At 41.9% G+C, this 20,167-nt stretch overlaps 1 protein-coding gene across 7 annotated transcripts in view; it reads left to right on the top strand.

Annotated features, from left to right (window-relative positions):
* The window catches only part of ADAM22 (ADAM metallopeptidase domain 22), a 290,157-nt gene that overhangs the window by 159,310 nt on the left and 110,680 nt on the right, over positions 1 to 20,167 (top strand). For all 7 annotated transcript variants that reach the window (XM_073581902.1, XM_073581906.1, XM_073581904.1 and 4 more), the window contains exons 5-6: positions 3,110 to 3,192; positions 10,323 to 10,386. In XM_073581902.1, the coding sequence (XP_073438003.1) occupies positions 3,110 to 3,192; positions 10,323 to 10,386 (147 nt within the window). The remainder of the gene's footprint in view (positions 1 to 3,109; positions 3,193 to 10,322; positions 10,387 to 20,167) is intronic.

Below are 20,167 nucleotides of genomic sequence, written 5' to 3'. Positions count from 1 at the left end.
TCTGGCCCATCTTTGGAGTTTTGTGTGAAATGATCAATGTTTTGCTTTTTGCTTCTTTCTATTTTGTGTTTCTGTATTATCTGACAGAATTGCAGGGGTGTCAATACTTTTGGCCACAGCTGTATACAGTATAGCAGTACTATTTGTACATTATAGCAGTACTATTTGTGTGTACAGTATAGCGGTACTATTTGTACATTATAGCAGTACTATTTGTTTGTACTGTGTAGTAGTGGTATGTATACAGTATAGCAGTATATTTGTGTGTACAGTAAAGCAGTACTATTTATGTACAACGTAGCAGTACTATTTATACAGTATATCAGTATTGTATACAGTATAGCAGTACTATGTATACTGCATAGCAGAACTATTTGTGTGTACAGTATGCCAGTACTATTTGTGTGTACAGTATAGCGGTACTATTTGTACATTATAGCAGTACTATAATAATAATAATAATAATAATCTTTATTTATATAGCGCCAACATATTCCGCAGCGCTTTACAGTTGAACAGTTTCAAACACAACAGTCATAAGTAACAACGTTAACAATACAATAATTAAAGCGAAATAAGATGACCCTGCTTGTGGAGCTTACAATCTACAATGAGGTGGGGGAGATACAAAGCATAGGTTTGTATTTACAATGATGTATTTACAATGACGGTCCAGCCATCTTCAGGGGGTGGGGGTTAGATGGAGATAGTGAATGGGCTACACACACACAAACATAACATGACTTTGATTACTGAATGTGATAGGCCGCTCTGAACAAATGCGTTTTGAGCGAGCGCCTAAAACTATGCAAATTGTGGATGATCCTAATATCTTGGGGTAGAGCATTCCAGAGGATTGGCGCAGCACGGGAGAAGTCTTGGAGTCGGGAGTGGGAGGTACGGATTAGGGCAGAGGTTAGTCGAAAGTCATTTGCAGAGCGCAGCGGTCGGTTAGGCCGATAGACAGAAATGAGGGAGGAGATGTAAGGGGGTGCCGCACTGTGGAGAGCTTTGTGGGTGAGAACAAGTACTTTGAATTGTACCCTGTAATGAATTGGCAGCCAGTGTAACGACTGGCGAAGAGCGGACGCGTCTGAGTAACGATTAGCCAGATGGACAACCCTGGCTGCTGCATTAAGGATAGACTGGAGAGGGGAGAGTCGAGTGAGAGGGAGGCCAATTAATAGAGCATTACAGTAGTCCAGGCGGGAGTGGATCAGGGCGACAGTGAGAGTTTTTGTTTCCATGGTGAGAAAAGGGCGGATTCTAGAGATGTTCTTTAGGTGTAAGCGGCATGAGCGGGCAAGAGATTGTATATGGGAGGTGAAGGAGAGATCGGAGTCGAACATAACACCCAGACAGCGTGCCTGCTGTCGGGGTGTTATTATGGTGCCACCCACAGAGAGGGAAATGTCAGATTTAGGGAGGTTAGTAGATGGTGGGAGCAGAAGAAGTTCAGTTTTGGAGAGGTTGAGTTTCAGATAGAGAGCAGACATGATGTTGGAGACTGCAGACAGACAGTCAGTGGCGTTCTGTAGTACAGCGGAGGTAAGGTCAGGGGATGATGTGTACAGTTGTGTGTCATCAGCATAAAGATGGTACTGAAAGCCAAATCTGCTGATGGTCTGTCCAATTGGGGCCGTATAGAGAGAGAAGAGAAGGGGGCCAAGGACTGAGCCCTGAGGTACCCCAACAGTGAGAGGAAGAGGAGATGAAGTGGAGCCAGAAAACAGAACACTGAAGGAGCGGTCGGAAAGATAGGAGGAGAACCAGGAAAGAGCAGTGTCCTTAATGCCTAGTGACTGGAGCCTAGAGAGTAGGAGAGGATGGTCAACAGTGTCGAAAGCTGCAGAAAGGTCGAGAAGAATGAGCAGAGAGTGGTCACCATTACGTTTTGCTGTCAGAAGGTCATTGGTCACTTTGATGAGTGTAGTTTCTGTCGAATGTAGGGGGCGGAAACCGGACTGTGAAGGGTCTAGGAGGGAGTGAGTGGAGAGGTAACGGGTAAGGCGTGAGTATATCAGGCGCTCCAAGAGTTTAGAGATGAAGGGGAGATTGGAGACTGGTCTGTAGTTGTTTGTGCAGGATGGGTCGAGGGTGGGTTTCTTTAGTAATGGAGTAATGATAGAGTGTTTGAAGGAGGAGGGGAAAATGCCAGAGGAGAGGGAGAGATTAAAGATTGTAGTTAGGTGAGTTGTGACGACTGGGGAGAGAGACTGGAGGAGATGTGAGGGAATGGGGTCGGTTGTGCATGTAGTCGGACGAGAAGAGGAGAGGAGCCTGGAGACTTCTTCTTCTGTGATGGGATCGAATGTGGAGAGTGAGCCAGGGGGAATGCAGGGAGGGATGGGAGTCACTGAATTTGGTGATTGGGAGCGGATTTCCTGACGGATATTGTCTATTTTCTCTATAAAGTGGGAGGCAAGGTCATCAGCGCAAATGTCTGTGATAGGGGCTTGTGCTTTTGGCCTGAGGAGGGAGTGAAAGGTGTCAAAAAGTTTCTTGGGGTTGTTGGATAGTGAGGAGATCAGGGTGGTGAAGTAGGTCTGTTTGGCGAGGTGAAGGGCAGAGTTATATGTCCTTAACATAAGTACAGTATAGTAGTGGTATGTATACAGTATAGCAGTATATTTGTGTGTACAGTAAAGCAGTACTATTTGTGTACAACGTAGCAGTACTATTTATACAGTATATCAGTATTGTATACAGTATAGCAGTACTATGTATACTGCATAGCAGAACTATTTGTGTGTACAGTATAGCATTACTATTTGTGTGTACAGTATGCCAGTACTATTTGTGTGTAAAGTGTAGCTAAATTTTATGTGCAATATAATGTCACTATTTATGTGAATATAAAGTGTACGGTAATTGTTTTCCAGCCTCTAACATTTAGCATAACATTTTTACTATATGAATGTTTAAACGGATGGGAATAGAATTAGTTGAAATGGTAGGATAACTAAACTACACAAATTTTACATTTTGGAAATACCTTATGTAAGATATACCGGGTCTGAAGTGATTGATAATAGGGGAGTAGAATGTACTGCGTGTGATTGTTATTTGTTTATTAATTCTGTTAAAATAAAATTGTCTTGTCTTTTAGGGGGGAGAACATTGTTACTATCAGGGCCAAATCCGAGGAGCGCCCAAGTCTTTTGTGGCTCTGTCCACTTGCCATGGACTTCAGTAAGTGAACTGGACATTGCATTATCTAAATTATACGACCAAGGCTACTTTCACATTAGCGTTTTTTAGCACTGCGCTTCGTGCGCAATAGAAACACATGCAAAAAACGCATCATGCGTTTTGCATGCGTTTGCTTTTTTTTAGGCGCATGCGTTTTATCCAGTTTCTAGCCATGCTAACTCTTAAAACGCATGTGATTTTAAACGCCTGCGTTCCCATAGACTGTAATGTGTTATTTTGTCGCATTCCGTGCACTAGCATGCGCAAGCGTTTTTTTGACACAGGTTGGACGGACCAAAAATGCAACAGACGCACACTACAAAAACCGCATGCACACGAAAACGCATACAAACGCGTGAAAACACTAGACCTTGCGCTCGCCATGTTAAACATAGGGGCGCATGCGCATGGACGCGCACGATGCGCTGCGCTAAAAAATGCTAATGTGAAACCAGCCTATGTGACATATTTGTGAGCCATATGAAACACAGTGGCTTTCAAAAGTATTCACCTCCTTTTCTTTTTACGTATTTTGTTACATTACAACCTGTGTTTAAATATTTTTGTGATCCGATTTGTGTGTGATGCATCAGCACTAAAGAGTCTAAGTTGGTGAAGTGAGAAAAATATAAGCACACATTCAATTAATGGAATCAAATAACTAAAAATTAGCAGGTACATATGTATTCACCCTTTTTGCTATGAAGCCCCTAAAAATTTTTGGTGCAAGCAAATAGCTTCATAAGTCCCATGCTTAGTGACAGGACGTCAACCTGTGCGCAATCTAAGTCTCGCATGGTCTGTCAGTATATACACTTTTCCGTTTCTGAAAGGCCACAGAGGCTGCAACACCATTAACAAGAGGCACCACTAACCAAACACCATGAAGACCAAGGAGATCTACAAACAAGTCAGGGACAAAGTTGGGTTATACAAAAATATCCCAATCTCTGATGATCACTGGAGCAACATCAAATCCATTTTCATCAAATGGAAAGAACATGGTACCACAACAAACCTGCCAAGAGGGGGACGCCCACCGAAACACTCAGCCTGGGCAAGGAGGAAATTAATCAAGGAGGCAGCACAGAGACCAAAGGTAACCCTGAAGGAGCTGCAGATATCCCAAGCAGTGACTGAAGTATATGTTCATACGACCACAATAAGCCGTACACTCCATAGTCATGTGGGAGACTCCCCAAATGTATGGAGGAAAGCGCTGTGGTCAGATGAGACCAAAAAACAACTTTTTGGCCTCCAAGGTAATCACTATGTTTGCTGCCAAATCAACATAGCACATCACACCAAGAATACCATCCCCACAGTGAAACATAGTGGTGGCAGCACCATGCTGTGGAGATATTTTTCGGCAGCAGGGACAGGGAAATTGGTCCAAGTTGAAGGGAAGATAAATGGTCTGAAATACAGGGATATTCTTGGAAAAAATCTGTCTGTCAGTGATTTGAGACTGGGATGGAGGTTCACCTTCCAACAAGACAATGACCCAAAGCATATTGCCAAAGCAACACTTGAATGGTTTAAGGGGAAACATGTAAATGAGTGGCCGAATCAAAGCCCAGACCTTAATCCAATTGAGAATCTGTGGTCAGACCTGAAGGTTGCTGTTCACCAGAGGAAGCCATCTAACTTGAAGGAGCTGGGGCAGTTTTGCCTTAAGGAATAGACAAAAATCCCAGCAACAAAATGTGGAAAATTCATGGAGACTTATCCAAAGTGACTTGCAATTATAATCGCCACAAAAGGAGGCTCTACATGGTGGGTGGTGGTGAATACTTTAGCAATCTACTATATGCAGAGTAAGAGAAAAGTCCAAAATAGATCAGTTCACCCAATGAGGAATCCAAAGCCAGGGAAATCAGCAGGAATATGATTCGAATGCAGAAAAAAATCCAGCTTCAAGAACCCTCTAAAAACATAGCTTTATTGATATACACTAGGTATGGAAAGTATTTAGACCCCTTTAAATTTTTCACTCTTTGTTTCATTGCAGCCATTTGGTAAATTTAAAAAAGTTCATGTTTTCTCATTATTGTACACTCTACACCCCATCTTGTCTGAAAAAAACAGAAATGTAGAAATTTTTGCAAATTTATTAAAAAAGAAAACCTGAAATATCACATGGTCATAAGTATTCAGACCCTTTGCTCAGACACTCATATGTAAGTCACATGCTGTCCATTTCCTTGTGATCCTCCTTGAGATGGTTCTACACCTTCATTAGAGTCCAGATGTGTTTAATTAAACTGATAGGACTTGATTTGTAAAGGCGCACACCTGTCTATATAAGACCTCACAGCTCACAGTGCATGTCAGACCAAATGAGAATCATGAGGTCAAAGAAACTGGCCAAGGAGCTCAAGAGACAGAATTGTGGCAAGGCACAGATCTGGCCAAGGATACAAAAGAATTTCTGCAGTACTCAAGGTTCCTAAGAGCACAGTGGCCTCCATAATCCTTAAATGGAAGAAGTTTGGGACCACCAGAAGTCTTCCTAGACCTGGCCGTCCAGCCAAACTGAGCAATCGTGGGAGAAGAGCCTTGGTGAGAGAGGTTAAGAAGAACCCCATGATCACTGTGGCTGAGCTCCACAGATGCAGTAGGGAGATGGGAGAAATTTCCACAAAGTCAACTATTACTGCAGCCCTCCACCAGTCAGGCCTTTATGGCAGAGTGGCCCGACGGAAGCCTTTCCTCAGGGCCAGACATATGAAAGCCCGCATAGAGTTTGCTAAAAAAAACACATGAAGGACTCCCAGACTATGAGAAATAAGATTCTCATGTCTGATGAGGCGAAGATAGAACTTTTTGGTGATGATTCTAAGCGGTATGTGTGGAGAAAACCAGGCACTGCTCATCACCTGCCCAATACAATCCCAACAGTGAAACATGGTGGTGGCAGCATCATGCTATGGGGGTGTTTTTCAGCTGCAGGGACAGGACGACTGGTTGCAATTGAAGGAAACATGAATGCGGCCAAGCACAGAGATAACCTGGATGAAAACCTCTTCCAGAGTGCTCTGGACCTCTGACTTGGCCGAAGGTTCACCTTCCAACAAGACAATGACCCTAAGCACACAGCTAAAATAACAAAGGAGTGACTTCAGAACTACTCTGTGACCATTCTTGACTGGCCCAGCCAGAGCCCTGACCTAAACCCAATTGAGCATCTCTGGAGAGACCTGACAATGGCTGTCCACAACATTCACCATCCAAACCTGACGGAACTGGAGAGGATCTGCAAGGAAGAATGGCAGAGGATCCCCAAATCCAGGTGTGAAAAACTTGTAGCATCATTCCCAAGAAGACTCATGGCTATACTAGCTGAAAAGGTGCTTCTCCTCAATACTGAGCAAAGGGTCTGAATACTTATGACCGTGTGATATTTCAGTTTTTCTTTTTTTAAAAATTTGCAAAAATTTCTACATTTCTGGGTTTTTTTTTCAGTCGAGATGGGGTGCAGAGCGTACATTACTGAGAAAAAGAACTTTTTTTGAATTTACCAAATGGCTGCAATGAAACAAAGAGCAAAAAATATAATGGGGTCTGAATACTTTCCTTTCCCTCTGTACATATATAATGCAGAGGTTATGGCAGTATTTCTATCTAGCAGAAACGCTGCATCCTTTTTGTGTGCAGGTAATCTGCTGCGCTTAACAGTTCACGCAGAGTGGATGTGATTTCATGAAAACTCCTGTCTTCTCTGCGTGTAAGGGTGCTGTGGATCTGTGGGTTTCAGTTGATGATTTACGTGCAGAAATATTCCCAACGTGTTGATGAGATTTTTAAAACCTCATTATAGCTTAGCGCCACTTACTGGATGTAGCAATAATAAAAGTCAATGTCGACCCCTTAAAGGGTCTCGTCACATGACTTAGGATAAGATGTCATGTGACAAGGCTCGTTATTAACGGTTAGGATTGCTACTTCCAATAGGTGGCACTAGCGTTCCCATCGCATGGCCTCCTTGCGCTCACATTGCAGCACTGTCCAGAAGAGAAATGATCTCCATTAAACCAACAATTTCTAGAATTAAGTTCACAAAAAAAAAACATAGTGGAAATCTCGCAACAAATCCGCATTTTGTGCATGCACTCCGACTACCAACAATGGGTTATCAATGTTGCCGATTTTCTGCACCAGTTATCTAAATGAGGTTACTTACGTATTTTAATATTTTTTTTTTTTTACACGCATTTTATCGGGGAGGGGGCTGGGGGTGGTTTCAGCAGCGTTTTTTTGTCACCTTTTGATCGATCACGTTTTTTAAATGCTTTATTTTGGACACTTCCTGTTACTTCGCTTGGACAAAACTTTTTTTGATAAAGTCAAGTGCGGATTACATGTTGTGGAAACACAATAAAATGGTATATGAGTTGTTTTTTTGTTTTTTTTTGATTTGTTGATTTTTTTAATCTCAAGTGTATGCGGAAAATCCAGAATCGCACCGCGGGTCGGTATACATAGTGTTAAAAAAAAAAAAAAAAAAAAAAGCACAGTGGTTGTGAGATTTCTATAAATCTCACACATATTGTAACTGCTAAAAACAAAAATCTGCTGCAAATACTGATGTGTTACCAGGAAATCATAAAATACACACATTTTGACGCGGTTTTTTTGCAGCGTTTTTGATTCATTTTTTCCCCCCATGTGTTAAAATGGGGGCTACGCATGAAAATTGCTGGTGGTGAAAAATAGCACACACATCTTAGGGTATGGGCACTTAATATAGACAGTCTAATAGCAAAAGTCCTGATATCTGATCATGGTCACAATGTTCAGAATTTGATCCAACAAATCAAAAATGGAGCTCTGCTGCCCTCTCCTGGTTATTTATTATCATAGCATTAATACCAATTTACAGAGCTTCTTACTTATAAAATTAGATTGAATTCAGACATCCGTTTTTCACAGATGTGTCCTATCCATGTTTTTTTTTTTTTTTACAGATACATTATGTGCCTATTATACTTTAAGGTGCTGTTCACATCTCCAAGTCACAGATCAAAATCACCTGGTCCGTGAAAATCATGGACAACACATGGGTCCTGTCCGTGGGCAATCCATATGATGTCCACTTTTAACATTGTAATGGGAAGGGCAATTTTTGGAAATTTTTATTTCTTTCTTTTTCCGAATTGGAAACTACTGTTTTTCTGCATTTTTTTTCACTGTAAAAAAACAATGAGGAAGCGCAAAAACGTTTTGCAAAATGCAACTATGCGTTTTTTAGTGAAAACTAATTTTATTAAACATGTACTGTAGAGAAATGACACATATTCTGTACTAAAAAAAAAAATGCAGGAAAAAAACCTCACCAAAAATGAAGCAAAAAACTCACCAAAAAAAGGATCAAAATTGCAGCAAAATCTGCTTTTGTAAACCGCATGTTGCAAACCGCTTCTTTGCTACCAAGGGGCCAGTTATGACTGCTGATAAAACGCTGAAAAATAAACTTTCTTCCCAAAAAAAGAATTTATTGCCCACTGTCAGGAGAGAAGATGCAATTCTTATCTCTGGGACCCCCATTGATCACAAAAATCAGGGTACGGAGTCCCTGTTCTTCTGTGGATAGGGAAAAAAAGTGCACATACAGCTCTGGCAAAAATTAAGAGACCACGTCCAAATGTTCAGCTTGTCTGATTTTTCTCTTTATATTTTTGAGTAAAATGTAAATTGTTCTTTTAGTCTACAAAATTTTTTTTTTTTTTTCTGAAAAGGAGAAATGGTAAATTTTTTTTTAAAAGCCCAGAGCTTTCAGACCTCAAATAATGCAAAGAAAACAAGTTCATAATCATTTGGAAACAACAATACTAATGTTTTAACTCAGGAAGAGTTCACAAATCAATATTTTGTGGAATAACCATGATTGTTAATCACAGCTTTCATGCGTCTTGGCTGCTTTCCACCAAACTTTCACGCTGCTTTTGGGTGACCTTATGCCGCTCCTGGTACAAAAATGTAAGCAGTTCTTCTTTGGTTGATGGCTTGTGACTATCCATCATCCTCTTGATTACATTCCAGAGGTTTTCAATGGGGTTCAGGTCTGGAGAAGGGGCTGCCCATGACAGGGTTTTGATGTGTTGGTCTCTTAATTTTTGCCAGAGCTGTATATCTTCTTTGAAGCGGCTCTTGATGAAAAATGCTCCAAACTAGGCCCTCTGCAAACAGAAGACTGCAAAATACACTTTAAGAGATAAAAAAAAAATCTTCCAAGACCATTTCAGAAAAACTTCTTCAAAATCTGCCCAAACAAAGAGTATTTCCTGAAGAGTGTTCAATAGAAAACTTGTCGTTGTTGACCTCTTCAAAAAAAAAAAGAACCCACAAATGCCTTTTTTTCGGTCTCTTTGCTTTGCCAAAGAGATTTTTTGAGGTGCTCAAAAATAAGTTGTTGTTTTGGTTTTTTTTTGTTTTTTTTTTAATATGAAAATCAGGAAATTTTTCTTTTTCGAGGAATTTTGCTTTTCCTGAAGTTTTTTCTGCAGATGTTTTGAAGAGTGTTTGAATCTTTCTTTTTTTGCAGCTTTATTTATTGGACGTTGCCTAAAGCGGATTCCATCAGGATCTGATTCTGGGATGTGACACACATTTTTTTTTTCAACCACTTTTTTTTTTTTTTTTTTTCAAAACCTAAAGTGGAAAAAGAAAACAATAAAAAAATTCACATTGAAATCAATAGGGTCTTTTGAGCATTTTTAGGTGACTTTTGTGGCATTTTTTAAGTTGATCTGGTGCAAAAAAAAAAACTACTACAAAAGGAATAGGTGTTGCATTTATTTTAGCTGCCGTAAAGGGTTTGTCCCTGTCCACTCACTTCCACATTGAGAATTGAGGGGGCCACGGTCGCATTTCTCTGGTGTCGCGCTTCTGTCTTATTCTAATGAACGTGAAAGCAGCCCGGCTGGACTCAGAGACTTTGTTATAAAAGTATTCAGTCTAGTTTAGTCTAGTCTAGTTTAGTCTAGTCTAGTTTAGTCTAGTCTTGTTTAGTCTAGTATGCGTTCACATATTTTGTACTATACTTTATTTCCAGATTCTTCAGCAAAAATCCGCATTGTGTGCACAGGGCCTTATAAGTAACTTTATTTTCTTTTTTTTATATTCCCTAGTGGGATGTTCTGTGATGGGAATCAGACATATCTCATTGAACCAGGAGAGAAATATAAACCAAACGTAAGTCATTTATACTTCACTATAAAAACAAAAGTGTTGTATATTGTGCCGATTGTAATGCTGCTCAGTACAAATTCCAAGCCGTAATACCGCACCCATAAATGTTTGTGGGACCCTAAATACATAAGCCTACTATTTAAAGGGTACCTGCTGTTTCAGGTGGCTTTTGTGTGTACATTAGATATATAACTGACCATTATATTACTTGTATCTTACATTTTTTTCAACAGTTTTCCCCTTTGCAGGCGTTCTTTCTAATTTTCAGTTGTCTCTGAGCTAGTGGGTTGATACTAGTTTCCATACATACACAGAAATAAAGTCTCTATGTAGCACATGTTCAGGAGTGTCAGCAGAGGGGGACATTCTACAGCAGTATTGAGCAGTGTAGCTGTGAATGCAGCACTGGAGAGAGGTAAAACACTTACTAGAAAGCAGCGTCCTTTCTCTTAATTTCTCTCCTATCCATAGACTTCAATAGGCTGTAACCTGATCCCTCATAGACTCGGAACTCCATGTTGTCTCGAACCAGAGAGATTTTAGCAGTACTTCTGAGTGAATGAAAAGTTAAGGAGGCAGGAGCAGAAGTGGCTCATAAGTGGGGAAAAGCAGATTCCTTGATAAAATACATTACAAAGTTTCTTTTATTTGCTTGTACTATTGATTTATGCTGTATGTATAAACCTCTGCTGTGTACATGAGGTCTTATGTCAGAATACCTTGTAATATATGGCAATATATGTATGTCAAAATGCATTTAAAGGGGCTGTCTGCTTTAAAAAAAAGCACTTAAGTCAAAATATCCCACCTTCTACTCCCACAGTTAGAAATCGGATAATGTAAGCAGAGAGCTGAAACGAGCGTTTCACCTAGGCCAGCACAGCAACTTTGAGTTGCATACTTGATGTGCGACCCTAAGGGTATGTGCACACATAGTTTTTTGTCTCTGCGGATTTTGTAGAGAAAACCGCAGGAAATCCGCAGGACAAAGTGCTTCGGTTTTTCTGCGGTTTATCTACGGTTTATCTGCGTTTTTTCTGCGGTTTTGCCCTGCGGTTTTACACCTCATAATGGATGAGGTGTAAAACTGCAGCGTTTCTGCACCAAACAATTGACATGCTGCGTTTTGAAAACCGCAGCAAAACCGCGCGGAAAAAAACGCAGCATGTGCACAGCTTTTTTTTATTTCCATAGGAAATAAAGGTACTGTACAACGCAGCAGAATCTGCTGCGTTTCTGCAGAGCCAAAAACGCTGCGGAAACGCAGCAGAAACCGCAAAGTGTGCACATACCCTTAAGGTGTCATAAGCTTGTTTCTATTTGGTGTGTTATGCCTGCAAATCGTACAGGACTTAGGACTTGCAATTCCTATTAGACTGTATAAAAAAATGCAAACGTGTCACAGGCGGATCACACGTGCTTGAGATTGATGTTTATGCAGGTAAAGTTGCATGTTATGTAGCAGATCTGTTATGTGTGCCAACCTACTGTTAGTTGTTGTGAATAGGATCAGGGGTCTGCAATCCGATAGCTACCAACCTCTCCGGTTTTCTGGACTTAGCTTGTATTTTTGTTTTTTCCTCCTCCGGTGACTCATTCATAACAGAATCACCAGCCATACCGCAGATTCTAGGGTACTCAATAGCAGGAAAGAATTGTAAAAAAAAAAAAAAAAAAAAAAAGTGTCAGAATTTTTTTTTTTATGTATATTTTTTCCTCTTTTTCTCTGGGGCCGTAGGAGGAATTTTCTTAATGGAGATTAAGCAATTGTCTGATCGTGTGGAGCAGCTTACTGCTGAAGTGCGGGGAATTTCCGCCTATCTTGCTCATTCACATGCTGCTGAACCAAAGATTCCTACTCCTGATGTGTTTTTTGGGGATCGGTCTAAATTTTTGAATTTGAAGAATAACTGTAAATTATTTCTTGCCTTGAAGCCTAACTCATCGGGGAGCTCTGCGCAGCAGGTTAAAATTGTCATCTCTTTGCTGCGCGGCGATCCCCAGGATTGGGCATTTTCTTTGACACCTGATGATCCTATTCTAACTAATGTGGATGCATTTTTTCAAGCCTTGGGGTTGTTGTATGATGAACCTAATGCTATTGATCAGGCTGAAAAGACCCTGTTGGCATTGAGCCAGGGTCAGGATTCTGCAGAGTTGTACCATCAAAAATTCCGAAAGTGGGCGGTCCTTAATACCTGGAATGATGGTGCCTTGGCAGCTTTCTTTCGGAAGGCTTTGTCAGAAACCGTAAAAGATACTATGGTGGGATTTCCTGTTCCCTCTGGTCTTGACGATTCTATGTCATTAGCCATTCAGGTTGATCGGCGTTTACGTGAACGTAAAAGTACACGAGAAATGTTGCCACCTGTTGAACAAATGTCTGAACCTATGCAATGTGATAGAGTTTTGTCTAGGGCGCAACGTCAGGAGTTCAGAAGGCGTAATAAGCTGTGTTTTTTCTGTGGAGATGCCTCTCATATAATTTCTGTCTGCCCTAAACGAGAGAAACGTTTTGCACGCACATTTGCTGTGGGTGGTGTTCAACCTAAGTTTCTTCTGGCAATTACTCTGATCTGCTCCCTGTCCACATTTTCCGCTAAGGCTTTTGTGGATTCGGGAGCGGCTCTGAACCTAATGGACTTGGATTTTGCTAAACGTTGTGGGTTTCCTATGACACCTCTGCGGACGCCTATCCCTTTGAAGGGTATTGATGCTACTCCTTTGGCGAAGAATAAACCTCAGTTTTGGACCCAGGTGGTAATGCGGGTCGCCCCAGACCATCAAGAAAATTGCAGATTTTTGGTGTTGCATAATTTGCATGATACCATTGTTCTGGGGTTTCCCTGGTTGCAAATCCATAATCCAGTTTTGGATTGGAAATCTGTGTCTGTGGTGAGTTAGGGTTGTTGGTGCGCTCTTAGTGACGCTCCTGTTCTCTCCACCTCTCCCCAGTCGCATGATGTTCCTGACTATTTGGCTGATTTTTATGATGTATTTAGTGAGAATAAGTCTGCGTCTTTGCCTCCTCATAGGAGTTATGATTGTGCAATTGAGTTGAGACCTGGGTGTAAATTTCCCAAGGGTCGACTTTTCAATTTATCTGTACCCGAGCACGAGGCTATGCGATCTTATATTAAGGAGTCGTTGGAGAAGGGTCATATTAGACCATCCTCTTCACCCTTGGGTGCTGGGTTTTTTTTCGTGGCCAAGAAAGATGGTTCATTAAGGCCTTGTATTGACTATCGTTCCCTCAACAAGATTACTGTTAAATATCAGTATCCATTACCCCTGATTTCTGATCTATTCTCCAGAGTTAAAGGTGCTTGCTGGTTTACCAAGCTTGACCTCAGGGGGGCGTATAATCTTATTCGCATTAAGCATGGGGATGAATGGAAGACGGCGTTTATACTCCGGAGGGACATTTTGAGCACCTGTTGATGCCTTTTGGGCTCACTAATGCCCCTTCTGTCTTCCAGTGCTTCATGAATGATATTTTCCGGGACTTTGTGGATAAATTTTTGATCATCTAGCTGGATGATATTTTGATCTTTTCCAGGGATTGGGACTCTCATGTGGAACATGTTTGGACTGTGTTCCGGATTTTGAGGGAGAATTCCCTGTATGTTAAGGGATCGAAATGCTTTTTTGGTGTACAGAGGATTTCATTTTTGGGATTTATTTTGTCTCCGTCAACTATTGAAATGGACCGGGCCAAGGTACAGGCCATTTATGATTGGGTTCAGCCCACTTCTTTGAAGGCCCTCCAGAAGTTTTTGGGTCTTGCTAATTTTTATTGCTAAATTTATAGCTAATTTTTCTGGTATTGCCAAACCATTGACTGATTTGACTAAGAAGGGTGCTGATATGCTGAATTGGTCTCCAGAGGCTGTTTCTTCCTTTCTGGAGCTGAAGCGGAGGTTCACTTCTGCTCCGGTTTTGCGGCTACCTGCTGTCTCACTCCCGTTTCAGGTGGAGGTGGACGCTTCTGAGATTAGTGCAGGAGCTGTTTTGTCCCAAAAAGATCCGGTAACATCTAAAATGAATCCCTGTGCTTTCTTTTCCCGAAAGTTCTCCCCATCCGAACGCAACTATGATGTGGGGAATCGGGAACTGTTAGCCATGAAATGGGCATTTGGGGAGTGGAGACATTGGTTGGAGGGAGCTAAACATCAAGTCGTGGTCCTTACTGACCACCAGAATTTGATTTACCTTGAGTCGGCCAAACACTTGAATCCTAGACAGGCTAGGTGGGCCTTGTTTTTCACACGTTTTGATTTTGTGGTCTCTTTTCTTCCAGGCACTAAGAATGTCAAGGCAGACGCCCTCTCTAGGGGTTTCTTTGCTGATTCTCCTATTGTGACTAAGCCTGCTACCATCTTAGGTGAGGGGGTAGTTCTTTCTGCCATCTCGCCCGATTTGAGACGTGCTCTGGAAGAGTTTCAGGAGGACAAACCTGAGCGTTGTCCCATTGGAAAATTGTATGTTCCTGACCAGTGGAGGAAGAGAGTAATGTCTGAAGTTCATTGCTCCGCATTGGCTGGTCATCCAGGTATTTTTGGTACTAGAGATTTGGTGAGTCGGTCTTTTTGGTGGCCTGCCTTGTCTCGTGATGTCAAGAATTTTGTGCAGTCCTCTGGAACTTGCTCCCGGTCTAAACCTTGTTCTCGCTCTAGTGGGTTGTTGATGCCTTTGCCAGTCCCCAGGAGGCCATGGACCCATATTTCAATGGATTTTATTTCTGATATGCCTGTCTTTCAAAGGATGACTGTTATTTGGGTGGTTTGTGATAGATTCTCTAAGATGGTCCATCTTGTACCACTCCCTAAGTTGCCATCTTCCTCAGAGTTGGTGCCCTTGTTTTTGCAACAGGTGGTTCGCTTGCATGGGATTCCTGAGAATATTGTGTCTGACAGAGGAGTTCAGTTTGTTTCTAGATTTTGGAGGACTTTTTGTTCCAAGCTAGGAATTCAGTTGTCCTTCTCCTCTGCGTTTCACCCTCAGACCAATGGGCAGACGGAGAGATCAAACCAGACTTTGGAGTCTTATTTGAGATGTTTTATTTCTGCTGATCAGGATGATTGGGTTTCATTTTTGCCCTTGGCCGAATTTGCTTTAAATAATAGAGCTAGTTCTGCCACTTTGATGTCACCTTTTTTTTGTAACTTTGGGTTTCATCCTTGATTCTCTTCAGGGCAGGTGGAATCTTCTGCCTGCCCAGGTGTTGACACTGTGGTGGAGAGAATGCACCAGATCTGGGACCAAGTGGTGGATAAGTTGTCTCTCTCCCAGGAAAAGGCCCAGCGGTTTTCCAACCGGCATAGGACCATTGGTCCCCGTTTTAAGGTGGGTGATATGGTTTGGTTGTCATCAATGAAGGTGGCTTCTCCAAAGTTTAGATCTAGATTTATTGGACCTTACAAGATTTTGGAGATTCTTAATCCGGTCTCTTTTCGATTGGCTCTTCCTGTTACATTCAAGATCCATAACGTGTTTCATAAGTGTCTGTTAAAGAGGTTTGTTGAGCCAGTAGTTCCTGTGGTGGCACCTCCTGACCCTGTATTGGTTGAAAGTAATGTGGAATATGAGGTTGAGAAGATACTGGATTCTCGTCTGGCTAGACAAAGACTCCAGTATTTGGTTAAGTGGAAGGGTTATGGCCAGGAGGATAATTCTTGAGTCTCTGCATCCGATATTCATGCCGAAAGATTGGTTCGTGCTTTTCATCGGGCCCATCCTGATCGCCCTGGTGGCGTGGATGAGGGTTCGGTGACCCCTCCTCAAGGGGGAGGTACTGTTATGAGCTCATTTTCTCCTTCAACTTTGATGTCCGATGAACTCCCTCTGCTGGTGAAAAACCTGTCATCTGAACAGGTGGAGTGTGATTGGACATCCGGAATCTCTGAGTGGATATAAGGCCGCCGACGCCCTGCTGGGTTGCTGGTGATCCTCTCTGCTCTGAGCTCTGGCCTCCAGTTTAGTCCTGTCTACTAAAGCTAAGTTTTTGCTCTGCTATTGTTCCATGAGATTTTGTCTGGTTTACTAAGTGTTTGTGTTCAGCCAGCCCTGGTTGGGACTGGCTGAACTCCATTTTTGTCTCTGATCAGTTGATCTCTTTGCTCTGTTTCAGAATATACCTGAGTGCTGATATAGTGATTTTGAAGTCTAGTGACTTCAGGGCCTTTTCTATCAGACGTGTTGGACATTATTTTTGGCGTTTTTTTGCGTGATTGCAGACAGTTGCTTTTCTTTCCTGTCCTATCTAGTTAGTGAGGGCCCCATCATTTGCTCAGCCTGTCTTTCTGTCTGTGTTTGTGTTTTAATCCGTTTTCACCGTCAATACATGTTGGGGGCTGTCTATTGCTTTGGGGTCTGCTCTGGGGCAGTTTAGATTTCCCCTTTCTTTAGGTTTATTTAGTTCTCCGGCTGTGTACGAGGTGTCTAGGACCACCGTAGGAACACCCCACGGCTACTGTTAGTTGTTGTGAATAGGATCAGGGGTCTGCAATCCGCTAGCTACAAACCTCTCCGGTTTTCTGGACTTAGCTTGTATTTTTTTTTTTTTTCCTCCTCCGGTGACTCATTCATAACAGTGCGCTGCCGCTTCATTCATTCTCTGCGACTGTTAGAGATAGGGGAGTACAGCACATGGCTTTTTCTGGGGGTCCCATGTACAGGACTCGGCATATTCTGAGGGTTCCATGTACAGCACTCAGCTTTTTCTGGGGGTGTCATATACAGCACTCGTCTTTTTGTGGAGGTGCAATGTACAGCACTCAGCTCAACTTTTTCTGGGGGTTCCATGTACAGCACCTCAGCTTATTCTGGTGATCCATGTGCAGCACTTGGCTTATTCTGGGAGTTCCATGTACCGCACCTCAGATTATTTTGGTGATTCCAGGTGCTTATTCTAGTGGTTCTATGTACAGCCCTCAGTTTTTCTGGGGGTTCCATGTTCAGCACCTCGGGTTATTCTGGTTGTCCCGTGCACAGCACCTCTGCTTATTCTGGTGGTTCCATGTACAGCACTACAGCACCTCGGCTTATTCTGGTGATCCATGTACAGCACTTGGCTTATTCTGGGAGTTCCATGTACAGCACCTCGGCTTATTTTGGTGATTCCAGGTGCTTATTCTAGTGGTTCCATGTACAGCACTCAATGTTTTTCTGGGGGTTCCATGTTCAGCACCTCGGGTTATTCTGGGTCTCCCGTGCACAGCACCTCGGCTTATTCTGGTAGTTCCACGTACAGCACTTGGTTTTTTCTGGGGGTCCTATGGGGAATGAATGAAGAGGTTGCGGGCATTTTAGAGCCCCCTTTTAGAGATTGGTGAGGGTCCCTATGATTAGATTAGTTTGCAGGTTATTACATATCCTTTGAATAGGTGATGGCTTTTAATGTTACCAATAACTATTTAAATTAAGGGAGCCCTGATACCCTTATAGGTGGTATTCCTGCAAATTTGAACTGTACAGAAAGTTCTGTGGATAATAAAAAATAATCAAGTGGCCACTTATCTGCCATCCTCTAGGCCTGCTCACCCAACTCTTGGAAGGACCGCTCTGCTCAGGGTTACTTTTGTAGTTTATCAAGTGAGGTCCAGGACTATATAATTAATGACCTTTGTATAGGGTAGGCAATCTGTCAGATTTGTAGGGAACTGGCATCTCCACTGACTAGGTGTAGGGGCTCCGGTAAAAACTAACAGGGCTTGCAACACGAGACACAACACCTCGCTTCTGCTTTAGTGGTCGGCGAGTGTCTCACCACCGGATCCCCCACCAGTACAAACTTCTGTCTCTATGCCATCTCAGTGCGGGTATACATTAAATTCATAGTGGACAAAGCTGTTCAATTTAAAGAAATAGAAAAAAATTGTTTTCATGTCTATTATAACATGAAACATTCTGGCAAATTTTTTTTTTTTTTGTTCTTTTGCCCTTGTTGTATGAGATTTATTTGCACCCTAACAATAAGGTTTAACTTTTTTTTACATTTTTTTTAAAGCAATTCCATAATTGTCTATATATCGTATACCACTTGGTAGAGATACCATGCCCCTCGGGGTGTTACGATTACAGCAATAGCTGAATATCTACAGTCATGGTCGAAAGTGTTAGCACCCTTTAAATTGTTCCAGAAAAATACGTATTTTTCCCAGAAAATTATTGCTATTACACGTTTTGTTATACACATTTATTTCTTTTGTTTGCATTTTAGCAACACAAGAAAACTGTAAAAAAAAAAAAAAAAAAAAAAAAAAAAGGCAAATTGGAAATAATTTGAAACAAAAACACCCAAAATGGGCAGGACAAAATTGTTGGCACCCTCAACTTAATATTCGGTTGCACCCTTTGGAATAAATAACTGTAATCAGTCGCTTCCTATAACCATTAACGAGCTTCTTACACCTCTCAGATGGAATTTTGGAGCACTCTTCTTTTTTTGAAAACTGCTCCAGGTCTCTCATATTTGAAGGCGCCTTCCCCCAACAGCAACTAAGATCTCTCCACAGGTGATCAATAGGATTGAGCTCCAGACTCATTGCTGCCACTGCAGAACTCTCCAGCGCTTTGTTTCCATCCATTTCTGGGGGCTTCTTGAAGTATGTTTGGGGGTCATTGTCCTGCTGGAAGACCCATGACCTAGGAAGGAAACCCAGCTGTCTGACACTGGGCACTACATTGAAGATTACCAAAAGATTTTGGGTTGCAGATTGCATTTACCCACAATTTTGGAAAGGTGTCAACAATTTTGTCGGTCCCATTTTTGGGGGTTTGTGTGCAATTATGTCCAATTTGCCTTTTGTTCTCTGATTTTTGTGTTATTTCCTTTTGTGTGTATAACAAAACATGTCTCATTGAAATAATTTTCTGGAACAATTTCAAGGGTGCCAACACTTTTGGCCATGACTGTATATATTTATGGTTTATAGGTTTTGGTGATAACTTTTCTCCTTTTTATGGTCTAGTACTAGTAATTTGTATTAGCACTTTTTCATTTTTTTTTCTTTATTTTCTCTATGAACGTAAGATTGAGTGGAGTAGTACAAACACTCCTCAACTATTAAATTTCAATACCAAGAAAGAAAAATCAATGTAATTCTGGAAGTCACAGAAAGTACAGGCATTTTATTAAAATGCAAATATGAACCCAAGTTCTCAAAACATCTTTATTTAGTCAGTATCTTGTATGAGCACTTACACGCCTATGCGGCCATCAATGAGGTTATTAGTGTTCTGCCGTGCTGACTACACTTGGGCATGACACAAATCAACAAGATCCACTGCTGGCAGCTTCTTGTGTAATTGTCGATTAAATGTCGTCCCAGATTGTGTTTGATGGGAGACAAGTCCAGAGATGCTGCAAGACATGGCTGAGTTGAAAAACAGCTCCTGGGACCCTAGTAAAACGGCCTTACCACTGATTCCCCCACCTATTCACTGCAATGCCGAACCTTACCGGGATTGAAAACTAGAGAGGTTTGACTAGCATACATTATGCCACCCCACACCATAATCCTGAGAGTAGGACTAGTGTGATGTTCCCTTGTGAAGGCCTCTTCATGGTGTCGCCTACGTGTTCTCCATACCAATCTCCGGCTATTATTGCACATAAGACTCATCGTTGAAGAGGACAGACCTCCATTCCAGCTTCCACTGCCATCTTGCTCTGCACCATGAGAGCGTTCGAGAGTGGTGGTGTGAGGTCAGTGACGGACGTCTGACTCGTAGCTCAACGTGATTGAGACACCTTCTGACGGTTTGTGTAGACAATGTATGT

Source organism: Dendrobates tinctorius, unplaced genomic scaffold, assembly GCF_039654945.1.
Source record: "Dendrobates tinctorius isolate UK_male_01 unplaced genomic scaffold, ASM3965494v1 ptg000070l, whole genome shotgun sequence".
NCBI classification, from domain to species: domain Eukaryota; kingdom Metazoa; phylum Chordata; class Amphibia; order Anura; family Dendrobatidae; genus Dendrobates; species Dendrobates tinctorius.
This window is presented reverse-complemented; position numbering and strand designations above follow the sequence as displayed.